The sequence below is a fragment of the Tachypleus tridentatus genome, chromosome 7 (assembly GCF_004210375.1).
Source record: "Tachypleus tridentatus isolate NWPU-2018 chromosome 7, ASM421037v1, whole genome shotgun sequence".
Classification (NCBI taxonomy): Eukaryota; Metazoa; Arthropoda; class Merostomata; order Xiphosura; family Limulidae; genus Tachypleus; species Tachypleus tridentatus.
The window spans coordinates 179,073,088-179,087,949 of record NC_134831.1 but is presented as its reverse complement, the minus strand read 5'-3'; the positions used below and the strand labels follow the sequence as shown (position 1 = coordinate 179,087,949).

The window sequence follows — 14,862 nt, the reverse complement described above, 5'->3', positions numbered from 1 at the left end:
CCAGTGTCCTTGTTTAAAGACGTTTTTTTCCACCACCTTGTCTTAATGTTTTTGTTTCATGACGGTTTCTGTCAACCATTAAGTTCTAATGTTTTTGTTTGATGATTGTTTCTGTCCACCATTAAGTTTTAATGCTTTTGTTTGATGATTGTTTCTATCCACCATCAAGTTTTAAAGGTGAATTTTAAACAAATTTAATACTTACCTTAGAAACTGTACTTTAGTTAGGTATAATTCCTGTGTGGTTGCCATATTTTTAAACACTTTAGTTTTTGAATAAAAAATGAAACAAAATATGCGGGTCCTCGAACTCAAGTTCCTCTCGGTCGTTCGGCTGTTTCCGTAACGTTTTACAACTATGACATAATAGTTGCCAAACACGCTTCGTTGCACACCGACCATTTTGTTCCTTTCAGTGCTGGTGTTTTATGTAAATCTATTGGTGCTTTTTTCGGATTGCATACTTTGTGAAACTATTTTTTTGTCTTGATATTGGTACTTTATGTTTGTTTTATGATAACATGGTTTACTGCGTTGCTTATGGCTGTAAAAACGGTTCGGCATCGGGCAAAAGCTTCTTTTCGTTTCCGTGTAAGGAGAAGGAACCGGCAAGGTGGCGACAGTGGGTGCGGATGGTCAATAGGAAGAACTGGACTCCTTCACACCATGCGATAACAAACGCACTCTCTCCTGGTTGGCATCTGCTCCCATAAACCACACCTACACCTTGCACAAACATACGGAATATGTCATATAAATTATACAATTATGGTAAATATAAAATTAACTATTCAGACTGCTACATCTAGTTTGATTTTATAGACATAATTATGACGTATAATTGAAATTCACTTTGTTACGAGTCATAAATATCCGGTACAATGATTGTGGAAGGGCCGAGTATTAGTTACCATAGTCGGCAAAGTATAAACAAATAAAACCCAGTCTGTGATTCCAATAATTTATAAACACCAGACAGGTTTCGAGATGCTTAAAATTACACGTGAAATAATACAGACCATATTTGTTGTCATGACCTCGGCTTACCATTCTTCCACTGGAGGTATGACCGACTCGCTACCTGACTGGGCGCTATCAGTATCACTCACAGTTCCGCTACTCCATCTCATGGAGCTGTCCTCGTCACTAGAACTTGTCAGATCTGTGTCAAAAGTAACTGTTCTAGGTTCGTTCAGAGTAGGTTCGTAATGGTATGGTGCTACTCGACACTGTTCAGAACACAACGTCAAAACAGACTCCGCCTCTGTTTCTCAGTATGCACTGGCCATGTTTATTTACATTCAACGTGTTGGCGATTTGTTTGGAAACTATTACGTCACAGTACTTTTCCTGGCGGCAACGTAAAAACTAAAACGTTCGGATTGCCGCTCGGAAAGGACTCTTTCTGCACTAAGTTATATGTTTCATTTATTAGCACATATTTTTTTATAAAAAAATGTGAACCTGCAAAATTAATCAGTATGAGTAGCTCTTTTGACTGCAAAATTTACCTTTAATGTTTTTGTTTGATGATTGTTTCTGTCCATCATCACAGTGTAATATTCTACTTTTCAATCTTAAAAGAAATGTCAAAGAGTTGATTAGCTGCTTTCCCTCTAGCCTTTCACTTAAAAATAATTGTTGGCTGGCGCAGATAGCTTTTGTGTAGCTTTGTAATAAAATCAACAAACCAACCTTCCTTTCTCTCTTTTTTTAAATTTTCTACTAAAAATAATTAAGTAACTGTGTAACTTCTTCAGATTTACTGCTAAATCGTTAAAAGTCGGGTTTCGAAATCTGTTTTGAGAATAGCACAAATATTCTATTTTGCAGCCTTACAAACATACAAAAACTTTGTTGTGCCATTAACAATTGTCTCTGGAATCCAGAGGACTGAATAATAATAAGATAAAATCAGTCATCAGTTTCTTAGTGAAGTTTAATCGCTAAGCTGATTTACTGACCAAACTGATACAACTAGTCAGGATGAAACTCACTCAGTTATATGAATTTTGTTTTGCCCTATTATTGTGTCTGATTTTGAGGTTAACATGGCATTTCTCAAATACGATGAGGAAGTATTTGAAATATATTTTAAGGTGTTTAATTCATGAAATATGGTAACAGCTCAAGAATTACGTACCTTCTACTTATATTCATCAATTGAGAAGTGGTTGTAGAAAACTCTTGTTAGAACTCCCGACATGAATTAAAGCGACCTCTGTAGTTAAAAGTTTCAGTCTGCTATGTAGACTCATCGTAAAGGATAATGTTACATTCTTATATATCTCTTTCGTGACTTACCAACAGAGCTGTCGTAAAGAATCCCAGCAGATTTCATCTTCTGTAGGATGGCAATGTCTCTGATGACCTGAAGCATGTAGTCACCTGGCGGAGGAATTTGAACTAAATACATGAGCTCCGTCTCGTTCAGTCTCTCCCATCCTTTTATTCCCGAGAGCCTCCCGTACGTAGCACTGACTGTGGGGATTCCCATGTCCCTTGCAATCTTTTTCACAATGGATGAAGTTTTCACAAAATTGTCATTGGGGCGGAGTGTTACGTCTATCATTACGTGAGGGTTTACTTTCATAATGTTACTGCACACTGCATAAGATATATTGAAAGTATTCATTTCAGTTCTCATAATATTAATACAAAAATATCAACAGTAAATCAAACTTAAATAACAAATTCACAATATCTAAACTGTATTTCAAAAACTAGGATGAGTCTGTCAACCAAATGTTTAGAAATCATTTAGATTTCTACTGTAGTAACACGTATCGCAACTGAAAAATATTTGTTTTACCATCACTTCGCTACCTAAAAATCCACAGTTTAACAACAATATTAAACTGTTTAACAATGTTTAACATTTATAATGTGTAAGATGCATATTGTTCTACTTTAGAGTTAATATATGTGAATGTTTTATTTAGGAGAACAAAACCTTAATGTAACAACAATATTAAACTATGTAACATTTCCAGTGTGTAAGATGTACATTGTTCTACCTAAGGGTAATATCTTTTTGGTCAGAATGTATGTGAACGTTTTATTTAGAACAACAGAAACCTAAAAGTGACAACAATATTAAACTGTTTAACATTTCTAATGTGTAAGATGTACATTGTCCATCTTAATTGTAAAACCTGTCATTCGAAAGTTAAAAAGTTGATCGTTTAATAAGAGAAACATTCAAATGTGCTTTCTGTTTGTGAAGGAGAAAATATATATTATATATATATATTTCTGGTTGGAATTTACTTCAAGTTTTAAGCAAACAACTCAAAGTTCCCCACGCGTGTTTTCAAATCCGTGAATTCATAATATGTAAACTATTTTGTCGAAGTAATTTCGTGTTATTTCGTTTATAATGTTTATATTAATGCGTCATGTTTTCATTGGTTAACCAATATTACCTTTGGACTCGGTATCTGAACTACCAATGTTCACTTGGTGATGCGCCAGTTCCACTTCTGTTTGTAGCTGACCTGTTAAGGCGTTAAAAGCTTTCGCCACGACTGCTTTTGGTGTATCATAGTCCAGCTCACCGACTAGCACTACCAAAAGAAGGAAGTGAATATCAAACATCTTCTGGTTTTAATTTCTGACCACAAAATAAATGCTTTGCTTGTGTAGCTTATAAAATTTATTATAGGAGCTTTGTATGGGCTCGGTATGGCCAGGTGGTTAGGATGCTCAACTTTATAATGTTATAATTTAGCAGTGTAAGACTAGAGGTAAGACAGCTAGTAATCACCACTCAACAAAAAGTGGGACTGACCGTACGTTATAACGCCCCCACGACTGAAAGGTGAACATATTTGGTGTGACGGGGATTCGAACCTGCGACCCTCACATTACGAGGCGAGTGCCTTAACCAACTGGCCATGACGAGCCGATATTTCACAGCCATATTGTTGACATTCGTGTGCTAAATATTTTTACGATGTAGACTTTATAAAGACCAAATGTGTTGTAATTTACTAGTTTGAAGCCCTCTTTCCCCTAGTGGCACAGCGGTATGTCTTCGGGTTAATTGTTTTTGGTTTAACTACAAACATAGAAAGCAAGTTTGAAGAATTTAAGATAAAATTATAAATTATTGTTCTTCCGGTTTTAGAGGGTAAGCCTAAAAATAAATTGTTGTTTTTTTATACACAACGGTAGAGGGCGTTTATAACAGTCGTTCGTGAAGATAAATATTAACATAATATTAAGGGACCTGTTGGTCCATCTCGACTGCCTCATCCTTCAAGCCAAACTGAAGTAATTTTAAATTCAACCTTTACAACACTCATCATTCATGTATCTATTAAGCCCTCTTTCAAACCCAGTCAAATTTACTGCCTCCGTAATATCATATTTAGACTTTTGTAAAGTAGTTTCAACATGGCTGACGGGTGGCTATTTTATTTATTCCGTGAAAGCTTGTGAGTATTTGTTGTTTTTATAACTACTCGTAGCTATGTTTTTAAAATTCTAATAAAATCTTACGTTAAATGAAGTATTTCACAGGGTTGTACGAGTATAACCGTAAAGTGAGAGACCACGGGAAGGGCAACCAGTCAACAACACCTTTTGGGTTACTCCAGTTTGATAGAACAATGACACTTCACTATCACTCCTTACATGTAATTCGTCTTGACGAAAATTTCCTAATTTCTACTTATCGTCCTCCGCTGGTACAGCGGTAAGTCTACGGATTTACAACGCTAAGGCCCGGCATGGCCAGGTCGGTTAAGGTGTTCGACGCGTAATCTGAGGGTCCCAGATTCGAATCCCTGTCGCACCAAATATGCTCGCCTTTTCAGCCGTTGGGGCGTTATAATGTGACGGTCAATCTCACTATTCGTTGGTAAAAGAAGTATCTCAAGACTAGCTGTCTTCCCTCTAGTCGTATACTGCTAAATTAGGGACGACTAGCGCAGATAAGCCTTGTGTAGCTTTGCGCGAAATTCAAAATAAGCATACAAACAAACAAAACATACAACGCTAAAATCAGGCGTTCGATTTCCCTCGGTGGGCTCAGCAGATAGCCCGATGTGACTTTGCTATAACAAGAAACACACTTTACTTAACTGGATTTGATCGTTCGCAATTCGGGCAAGCTAATATCCTGGCCACGCCCAGCCCACGTGTTCTAAGAAGATAAACAGTTTAACAAAAGGAAGAAAGAGCGAAACCCCCGTTTGATGTGGAACATGTTTAGATCTATGTATGAACCGAGAGTCGAGTTTAAATATTTCTAGTCTGTCGTCACACTGTATTGATATATACTGTGAATATTTCGAATCTCGTTACATTTTTAATGTTGGAGGCAACTCCTGTATTGGGGTGGAGTGGGGGCGAGGAATCTAGTTATTTCACTTGTGTTATTTACAAGTTTAACCAGATAGGAATATAATTGAAACACCTACTTTATATCAGTTATTTGTTTATAAAAATCAAATAATTCTCGACGTAATTCGTAGTAAACATGTTTCGATATATTCAGTCAAAAAGAAGTTTCAGAGATGTTTATCGAATTATTCTTTCCTTATTTCTGTATGTGTGTGAAACGAACCATAGCTTGCTGAAGAAGAAAAAATAAAACTACTTACCGCTTTAACACCTGTCTTCCCTCACATCTATGTTCTTGTTGCCAAGGTGACATTTGTTTGTTTCCATCAAAACAGTAGGTTTCTCGTGCTTTACTTAGCACGCGCCACCACGTTGAGGGATAATTTTCTAGCGTTATAATCTTAGAAAATATCTGTCACTGTACCTCGATGTTTGTTACTAGTGGCTTTATGTTTTAAGTTTTGAGTCCCAGTTTAACACGTGCGTGATAAGAGTATTGGAAAATCAACACACGGAATAGATAATTTTTTCGAATAATAGTAAGTATTTCGAGGACACACAAAAACTCACAAAAGCTCTTAGAATAGCAGGATTATAATAACGTTTTGCAAAATTTACTGTCGCGTTGGTTTTAAGATTAGAAAAACGATAATTATATTGTATGTAAGCTCCAATGGAAAGAAAAAGGGAAAAAATCCATCAAAAACTAATACACACACACACACACACATATATATAAGTATCACATTTGAATTTAATTGCGTTTTACGTTTACATGCTATCAGCAGTCCGATAACTCAACATACACGATTTGTATATGCGTTAACTTGTCGCGATATAGTTTCGCGAAAAAAGAAAGATAAATTACGTTAAAATATTTTAAGGTTCCCAGCGGTAAGTTTATGGACTTACAACATTTCAATCCGAATTAGACTTTCTACACCGTTGTTTAATTATATTCATTACTTTAATATGGGACTTGTTGTCTTCGCGTAACTCTATTCCTTGTGTTGAATGTAACCAAGAATTAGTCGCGAAATTAAACTTCTGTAACATTACATAATTATTCACTGATGTTACGAATTATTAATGAATCTCTTGATTCTCTTGTTTCTGTATGAAACATCGGATTAAATGTCTCGAAAACAGTGGTTGGGTCGCTAGTTTATTGAGAAGTATAGAAACATTACCTAAACGACCTCCAGAGTTTATTTATAGTCAGCTCGAAATATGGAGGTTTGTTTCTTTGTTTATCACAAGATTAAACAGTGGGCCACCTGTGCTGTGTTCACCACGGGTATCGAAACTCGGGTTTAAGTGCTATAAACTTTCAGATTTACTTCCGAGCTATTCGAAAGCCAAATACTGAAGTGAGGCAATCATTCTACATCGCCAACTAACCACTGACTGACTGTCACGCTTATAGCGCAGCCCCCTTCCTCCCGGCTGAAAGTCTAGAGCGTATTCATCAGTATTGCGACGCGGGAGATTTAGTTAGATTTTTCGATACGAACTCCTACACCACGTCCGGCTGTCATTGGAGAATGAAAAGTCGACTTAACTCCAGCGTATGCTCGTTTACGTTTGTTTTATTACGATGATTTTTTTTTCAAATGGTTTCCGAAACCGACTTTGATTTTCAGTTCTATACAAAACTAGGTCATCAGAAGTGCTATTCAAACGGACATTTCTATTTCATTATGTGCTAATGTTGCACATCACGAAAGGAACCAGTTTAGACCCAAGTAAAGAAAAGAAGCTTTGTTCTTAAAACGTATCGTTCTTCATTGTGACAATTCAAATGTTTAAGCAATAAAAAATTTTCTTCGTGATGTGGTCTGTGTTGTGCATTGTGTGGGAATGTTAGGGTTCTATTTATGTCTTTATTTGCGCGAGAAGATAATGGTAACAGTAAATAAAAAACAAACTTCGTTCGGTCTTCAAACAATCTGAGAGAAGGAGCAACAAAAGACATTTCAGAATCTCATTTAAAAGGTTATACACAAGACGAATAATATTCGAACCCAGTTTCATTGTAAGGAAATCGTGGCCACATAGTGGATCTGATTGTGTCGACATCTGTCGTAGAAAGTTTTATTTTCCGCTGGAAAAAAAAAGTTACTTTTCACGAGAAAACAGTAGAGATAGCCATGAATTCAAATATGAAAAATAAAATAAAAGAATAAATGCTTGTAATTATAGCTTTTGTGTTATGCAACCTTTAAGCCAAGCCTAACAAAGGCTTGTTTGAATCGGTTGTGTGTGGTGTTGACTGACTGCATTTGGGACAACTGTGTACAGCTTAGCCCTTAAGTAGCTTTGCGAGAAATTCAAAAGCAAGTATTCATATATTCCACGTTCTTAGTGTATGTCCCTGTAAGTCTTAACATAAGATAAAATTAATTTATCTTCCTGACATAAAATGATGTAACGCATATGGCCATACATAATGTAATGTCTCTAGGGCTTGTTATACTCCATTAAGCGGGAAATTGATTGTATATAATACAACATAAAATAGACCCTAGACACGTATGTTTAACTTCTTTTATAGATTGGTAGCTTCAAACGTTACCACTTGTGTTAGTAATTAATTTGTTTTGTTGGTATCTCACTTCAGAACGTGGATTTTCCACGACGACTTTTTATATTAGGCTTCGGTTTCGAAAACCAAGTATAATACAGGAATGCTTACCTACATTAAGTTTCGGCACTGCTTGAGTTTTCACCATAGTAGAGGCAAGGTAGATTAGTCCTAGTTGTACCAGAATAACTGTCATCTGTGAGTGAGAAAAATTATAACTAGCGTTGTATATTTATGTAATTACTTCTATCAAAACTTACAAATCACAGTTTCATTAAAGAGCGCGAGCTAAAATTTAAAAGGAAGTAATCTGTTTCTCTTTCATACACGTGTTGTTTGTCGAAGATTGCCGTCTGTCGTCTCTTAAATTCAGAGTTGCACGTTGAAGTGTTTGTGCTGTGGTTGGAAAAGTAAAATAACATTGTTACATCATAGCAACACTGAAATAAAAGGAAGTTAATAAACGATACATCTGAACAAATAAAGAGTAGAAACTGATAAAACATTCTTTGTTGAAGTTTTGCGCAAAGCTAATACATAACTGTGGTTCTCAAAGTGCGGTCTGACGGGAGAACTGGGATCTGTTCGTGAACAAAAGACTGCTCCAAGGCTAGTTGCGGTAATCGTCCCCTTTGAAGTGAGGGAAGACAGCTAGTCAACGTCATTTACCGCTAATTCTTGGGCTAATCTCTACCAACGAATAGTAGAATTGATCGTGATTTTATAACGCCTTCACGGCTGAAAGGGCAAACATATAATTATGTGTAACAAAAGTTTCACTTTTTCTTGCTCCTGGGTAGAATGTGCTACTTTGCAATTACTTATGCCTAAAGTAAATGAAAAAGACCTATTTTTCTCTTCAAATTTTGCTTTTGTGACCTGGGTAATGAAATTTTCAAATTTACTCATTTTCCAGAACATTTCAGGTAGATTCAGTGCTGAGTAGCTGATAGAGAATTTTCTCGAACGTACAAGAATTTTCAAGCGCTTTCTAGAATGTTGTAGAACTTACGATAATTTTCTAGAACTTTTCATAGTAATATATATACAGGGGCTCACTACTACCCACTTCAGTTTAGTTCTAGCTGCCTAAGAGAACACATAGACCTATCTGATTTTATCAGAGATGGCATCAAGAAGCTGCAAGCATTCTCCAGACGCACCCAGAAGCCTCAGAGCTGTGCTGCTCCATAACAGGAATAAGTATCCGTCTCTTCCCCTGGCTCATTCAGTGCATCTCAAAGAGGAATATAACATCATCAAGACCTTGTTAGAAGCCTTGAAGTATGATAAGTATGGCTGGGAGGTTATCGGAGACTTCAAAATGGTGGCATTCCTGATGGATCTCCAAGGAGGCTTTACCAAGTTTCCGTGTTATTTTTGCCTTTGAGACAGCAGGGACACCGCAGCGCACTACAACAGGAAGCACTGGCCACAACGGACCGACTTCTCTCTGGGGAGGCACAATATCAAGTGTGAGCCACTAGTTGACCTTTAGAAGATTGTTGTTCCCACCATTGCACGTAAAATTGGGTCTTATGAAACAATTTGTCACAGTTCTTGATAAAGAGTCTACAGCCTTTAAGTACCTTCGAGACTTCCCTAAGCTGTCTGAGGCAAAGGTCAAAGCTGGTGTCTTCGTTGGACCACAAAATAAAGAAGATCCTGGAAAAAAGAGGCCGAAAATTATGTGGAACTGGTTGAGGTTTTGGTGAAGAACTACAGCAAAATGGGCTGCAGGATGTCCCTCAAAGTCCACATCCTTGACGCTTATCTTGATAAATTCAAGGAGAATATGGAAGCATACTCAGAGGAGCAAGGCGAGCGCTTCCACCAAGATATACTGGATATAACGAAAACTTGATGGGAGAATATATCTGGGGGCTCATACGTGAAAGTGATTTACATTACAGTCGCAGATCTCGATAAAACTACTCACTTCTAAACACTTTTGTTCATTTTTATATAAGTTTAATATAAATACATGTAAATTTTGATTCACATGTTGTTTTACATATAAACTAGGTTAATTTCTAAGTTTCATTATCCAGGTCACAAAAGCAAAGTTTGAAGTGAATAATGACCGTTTTCTGTACTTTTACAAAATAAGCAATAAAAAAATAACACATTACTATCCAGGAACAAAATTTGTATTACATAGTGTAATTGGCGGCGGGTTTCGATTCTACAACACGTATATTGTAAGTTGAACGCTCTTAGCCTCCAGACAGAGACAAACCAGTAATAAATAACTGTGTGAAGACAGATAAGGTAAGTGTTAACATGTTTCAACGATCTACAAGTAATGTGTAAAGACAGATAAGGTAAGGGCTTACATGTTCTAATGATCTACAAGTAATGTGTAAAGACAGATAAGGTAAGTGTTAACATGTTCTAATGATCTACAAGTACTGTGTAAAGACAGATAAGGTAAGGGTTTACATGTTCTAATGATCTACAAGTACTGTGTAAAGACAGATAAGGTAAGTATTAACATGTTTCAACGATCTACAAGTAATGTGTAAAGACAGATAAGGTAAGGGTTTACATGTTCTAATGATCTACAAGTACTGTGTAAAGACAGATAAGGTAAGTATTAACATGTTCTAATGTTCTACAAGTACTGTGTAAAGACAGATACGGTAAGTGTTAACATGTTCTAATGTTCTACAAGTACTGTGTAAAGACAGATACGGTAAATGTTAGCATGTTCTAATGTTGTACAAGTACTGTGTAAAGACAGATAACGTAAGTGTTAACGTATTCTAATGTTGTACAAGTACTGTGCAAAGACAGATAATGTAAGTGTTAACATGTTCTAATGTTGTACAAGTAATGTGTAAAGACAGATACGGTAAATGTTAACATGTTCTAATGATCTACAAGTACTGTGTAAAGACAGATAAGGTAAGTTTTAAAATGTTCTAATGATCTACAAGTACTGTGTAAAGAGAGACAAGGTAAGTGTTTGCGTGTTCTAATGTTGTACAGGTACTGTGTAAAGACAGATAACGTAAGTGTTAACGTATTCTAATGTTGTATAAGTACTATGCAAAGACAGATAATGTAAGTGTTAACATGTTCTAATGATCTACAAGTAATGTGTAAAGACAGATAATGTAAGTGTTAACATGTTCTAATGTTGTACAAGTAATGTGTAAAGACAGATACGGTAAATGTTAACATGTTCTAATGATCTACAAGTACTGTGTAAAGACAGATAAGGTAAGTTTTAACATGTTCTAATGATCTACAAGTACTGTGTAAAGAGAGACAAGGTAAGTGTTTGCGTGTTCTAATGTTCTACAAGTACTGTGCAAAGACAGATAAGGTAAGTTTTAACATGTTCTAATGATATACAAGTACTGTGTAAAGAGAGACAAGGTAAGTGTTGACGTGTTCTAATGTTGTACAAGTACTGTGTAAAAACAGATATTGTTATCGTTCATTGTCAATGTTCTGTTTGGGCTTAGTTCACCATTAGGAATCGTGTACCGGATGGCAGCGCTTAAAGCACGAAAACGTCGGCGGAAGCTTATTTCTCTTGTGTTTGATTGTTTCTTGAACAGTCTACAAATACGCACTGTTCTTTTCCCGTCGCAACTCGCGAGATTTCCCGCTGAGCTGTCAAAGGAGCGGGTAAAATAACTGTCCACGTGTTATATTCTCACATACACGTCAGGTGGAAACAGAAGAAATGTGTGTGTTTGTATGTTTTCTTTTAGCAAAGCCACATCGGGCTATCTGCTGAGCCCATCGAGGGTGATCGAACCCCTGATTTTAGCATTGTAAATCCGTAGACTTACTACTGTACTAGTTAGGGAATGAAAACAGAGAAGACAAACCTTTATATAAAAATATCTTAATCTTGGCAGGTTTTATTTTTAATTCGCATTTCAATTTTTTTTTTATATCAGTATGTAGAGAGAACAACAAAGAAACATACATATTAATGTAACGTTGTTTTTTTTAACAATTTTACGCTGTAAACTTAATAAAATCTGCATGATAAAATATATAAAATACTTTTATAAAATATATTATATGCGTGCCCGAAATATAAATAATAAAGTGCTCGGTTCATGTGAAGTTTTATTCTTGCTATAGCAGTCGTGTGAGAGATCCTTTCGGTTTGAAGATAGTTGTTTTTAATTCTGAGCCTGGCATGGCCAAGTGGTTAAGGCACTCGACTCGTAATCTGAGGGTTCGAATCCCTGTTACACTAAACATGCTTGCCCTTTCAGCCTTGTGAGCGTTACCTTGTGATGGTCAATCACACTATTCGTTAGTAATAAAGTCGCCCAGGAGTTGGCGGTGGGTGGTGATGACTAGCCATGTTTCCTCCATTTTTACACTGCTAAATTAGGGACGACTAGCGCAGATAGCCGTCTAGTAGCTTTTCGCTAAATTCAAAACAAACTAAACATAATTCTAAGGTAAGGCAACAAGACGGTAGCATCCGCCGCCTGGAGTAGCAAACCGTAACCAAAAAAAAAAGCGAAATTGATTGTCAGTTTTATATCGCACATACAAGTGAAAGTGTCAACAATTTTTGTAATTCTACGTCTCGAGTTTCGAACTCCTCGGACATACGCTAATTATTAATTTCTGACCAAAAAAACAACAACATCAAAACACATCTGAGTTACTGATTTGTCAACCAAATTTTCTCTCTCTTTGGTAATTTTGTTTGAAGTGATAATGTAGATAATTAATTAAAGCAGTATATCATAATTATCATAATAATTATTACGTTATAACTTCCTTGACGAATTTGTCTCAACCTCAAATATGTTTATTTACTTTACAGCAAGCTCACAGTATATTCTCTACTGTGCCCACCGCGGGATATCTAACCAACCACCAATTTTAGTGTTGTAAGTTTTTACACTCTTTCAGGAGATACGTAAAGTCCGGTTTCGTAATTTTTTCGCAAAATAAAAAATGTAATAAAAATAATGAAGTAATAGAATGATTATAAGATTTATTATTTCTCTTTTTTTATTTTAATTATGGCCCAGCATGGCCAGGTGGCTAGAGGGCGCTTTAATCGTAACCTGAGGATCACGGGTTCGAATCTACGCCACACCAAACATACTCACCATTTCGGCCTGCGTTGGTAAAAGAGTCGTTCAAGAGTTAGCGGTGGGTGGTGATGACTAGCTGCCTTCCCTCTAGTCTTATACTCTTAAATTAGGGACGGCTAGAGCAGATAACCCTCGTGTAGCTTTGCGCGAAATTCAAAACAAACAAACATATAGTTACGTATTCTGTCTCTAATTGTATATTTGACGCATAATTTCATAAAAGAAATCCTAAATGTAACTTTTTTTAATAGTCACTGTTTATTTTTCAATGCATAGACTGTTTGTTATTAAGCGCAAAGCTGCACAATGAGTAATCTGTGCTGCACCCATCACGGGTGAAACCCGGGTTTTAGCGTTATAATTCCACCGAATTACCGCTGTGCTCACGCAGTAGAGATGTTTGTTTAATTACACACCTTTCATATCAAATGCTTAAACTTTATGTGCCAGAAATAAGTAGCTTTTATTTTAATGTAGTCGAGAAAGCGCTAGTGGTTTAGTTTCATTGTCCCAACAATTAAATGTAAAAACTCACCTTAATGTAATTGTTGATTGGCTGAAATCCGAATTTCAAACTTCAAAATCGAAACTTCTTATCTATCGAGAAAAAAAAAAAAAGGTTTAGTCTAAGCTTAAGTTTGAAATTCCGTGCGCATAGAGATGCTAGGCTAGTTGGACATAATAACTTTCAGCTGCTGATGAGACGAGTTGGTCAGTCCAGCGAGTCAAACGGACACCCAGTGGTTCGTTGCCCTCGGCAACCAGAGGTTGCTCTTGATTGGTTGATGACATACCGACCAAGCAATGCGTGCATCCGTGCTCAAAGGGCGGTTCATAAGCATAATAATAATAGTAATAAAAACAACAAAACGTTCAACAGATATGAAAATCAATACTGCAGCAAGCAGTAATATGAGAATATGTTTATCGTTATAAAAATATAAACTACCATTTACGTCGAAACGCGATCGCAGTGAGTGGCTAATGGAAAGTAGGAAATTACTGTTAGGCCTTGGAATTACCTGTGATCGGAGACAGTATATAACTTTTACAACATTATTAAACTCCTACTTCAGTATTCATAGAACCGTTTGTTTGATAGGCAGAAGAAAAGCTGCTAAAACGTCTCTGAAAGAGCCTCTACTAAGGTTCTTTCAACCTTGGTAAATGACGTACGAGAGCGACTGTTTCAAGTTGTATTCAATTTACACTATAATTTCACGTGTATTATAAGTTAGTAAGGAAAAATCACGAAGTAACATTGAAGATATGACATATAATTTTACATGTTTTTTAACGAAAACAATTGTGTCCAACGGTTTCATTCTCTCTCTCACCTATCTGCTAATTTTTAAGTAATTCTTAATTCGTTTGTTTGTTTTAATAAAGAACAAAGTCACAAGAGGGCTATCTGTGCTAGCCTTCCCTAATTTAGCACTGTAAAACTAGAAGGAAGGCAGCTAGTCATCACCACCCACCGCCAACTCTTGGGCTACTCTTTTACTAACGAATAGTGGGATTGATCGTGACATTATAACGCCCTCACGGCTGAAAGGGCGAGCTTGTTTGGTGTGACGGGGATTCGAACCCCCGACACTCGGATTACGAGTCGAGCACCTTAACCACTAATCATACTGGGCCAAATGTTAACACAATCTGCAACATTTTCTAATCAGTCCCAAAATGACGTTGGGCTTAACTAAACAGTTAACACTGAGTTTGACACCTTCCTAATTAGTTAACACTTATCCAATCATTTCAAAACCTTTCGTGATCCTGTGACCTACAGATTGCTTATTGAACATCATAACTACCAGGAGAAAAGGGGTAAAAAGGAAAAGG

The 14,862-nt window shown here is 36.4% G+C and overlaps 1 protein-coding gene across 3 annotated transcripts in view; it reads right to left on the bottom strand.

Moving 5' to 3' along the window:
* Window positions 1-13,757, bottom strand: part of Ir25a (ionotropic receptor 25a) — a 38,989-nt gene extending 25,232 nt beyond the window's left edge. Inside the window, exons 1-4 of one of the 3 annotated variants that reach the window (XM_076515945.1) lie at window positions 13,556-13,757; window positions 8,045-8,129; window positions 3,426-3,566; window positions 2,305-2,607 (exon numbers count right to left, since the gene is read on the bottom strand). In XM_076515945.1, the coding sequence (XP_076372060.1) occupies window positions 2,305-2,607; window positions 3,426-3,566; window positions 8,045-8,129 (529 nt within the window). In that variant the 5' untranslated portion in view covers window positions 13,556-13,757. Of the gene's footprint in view, window positions 1-2,304; window positions 2,608-3,425; window positions 3,567-5,609; window positions 5,748-8,044; window positions 8,130-13,035; window positions 13,055-13,555 lie in introns of those variants that run through there. The other 2 variants (XM_076515944.1, XM_076515946.1) reach the window with 2 other exon arrangements.
* Window positions 13,758-14,862: the final 1,105 nt, after the last annotated feature.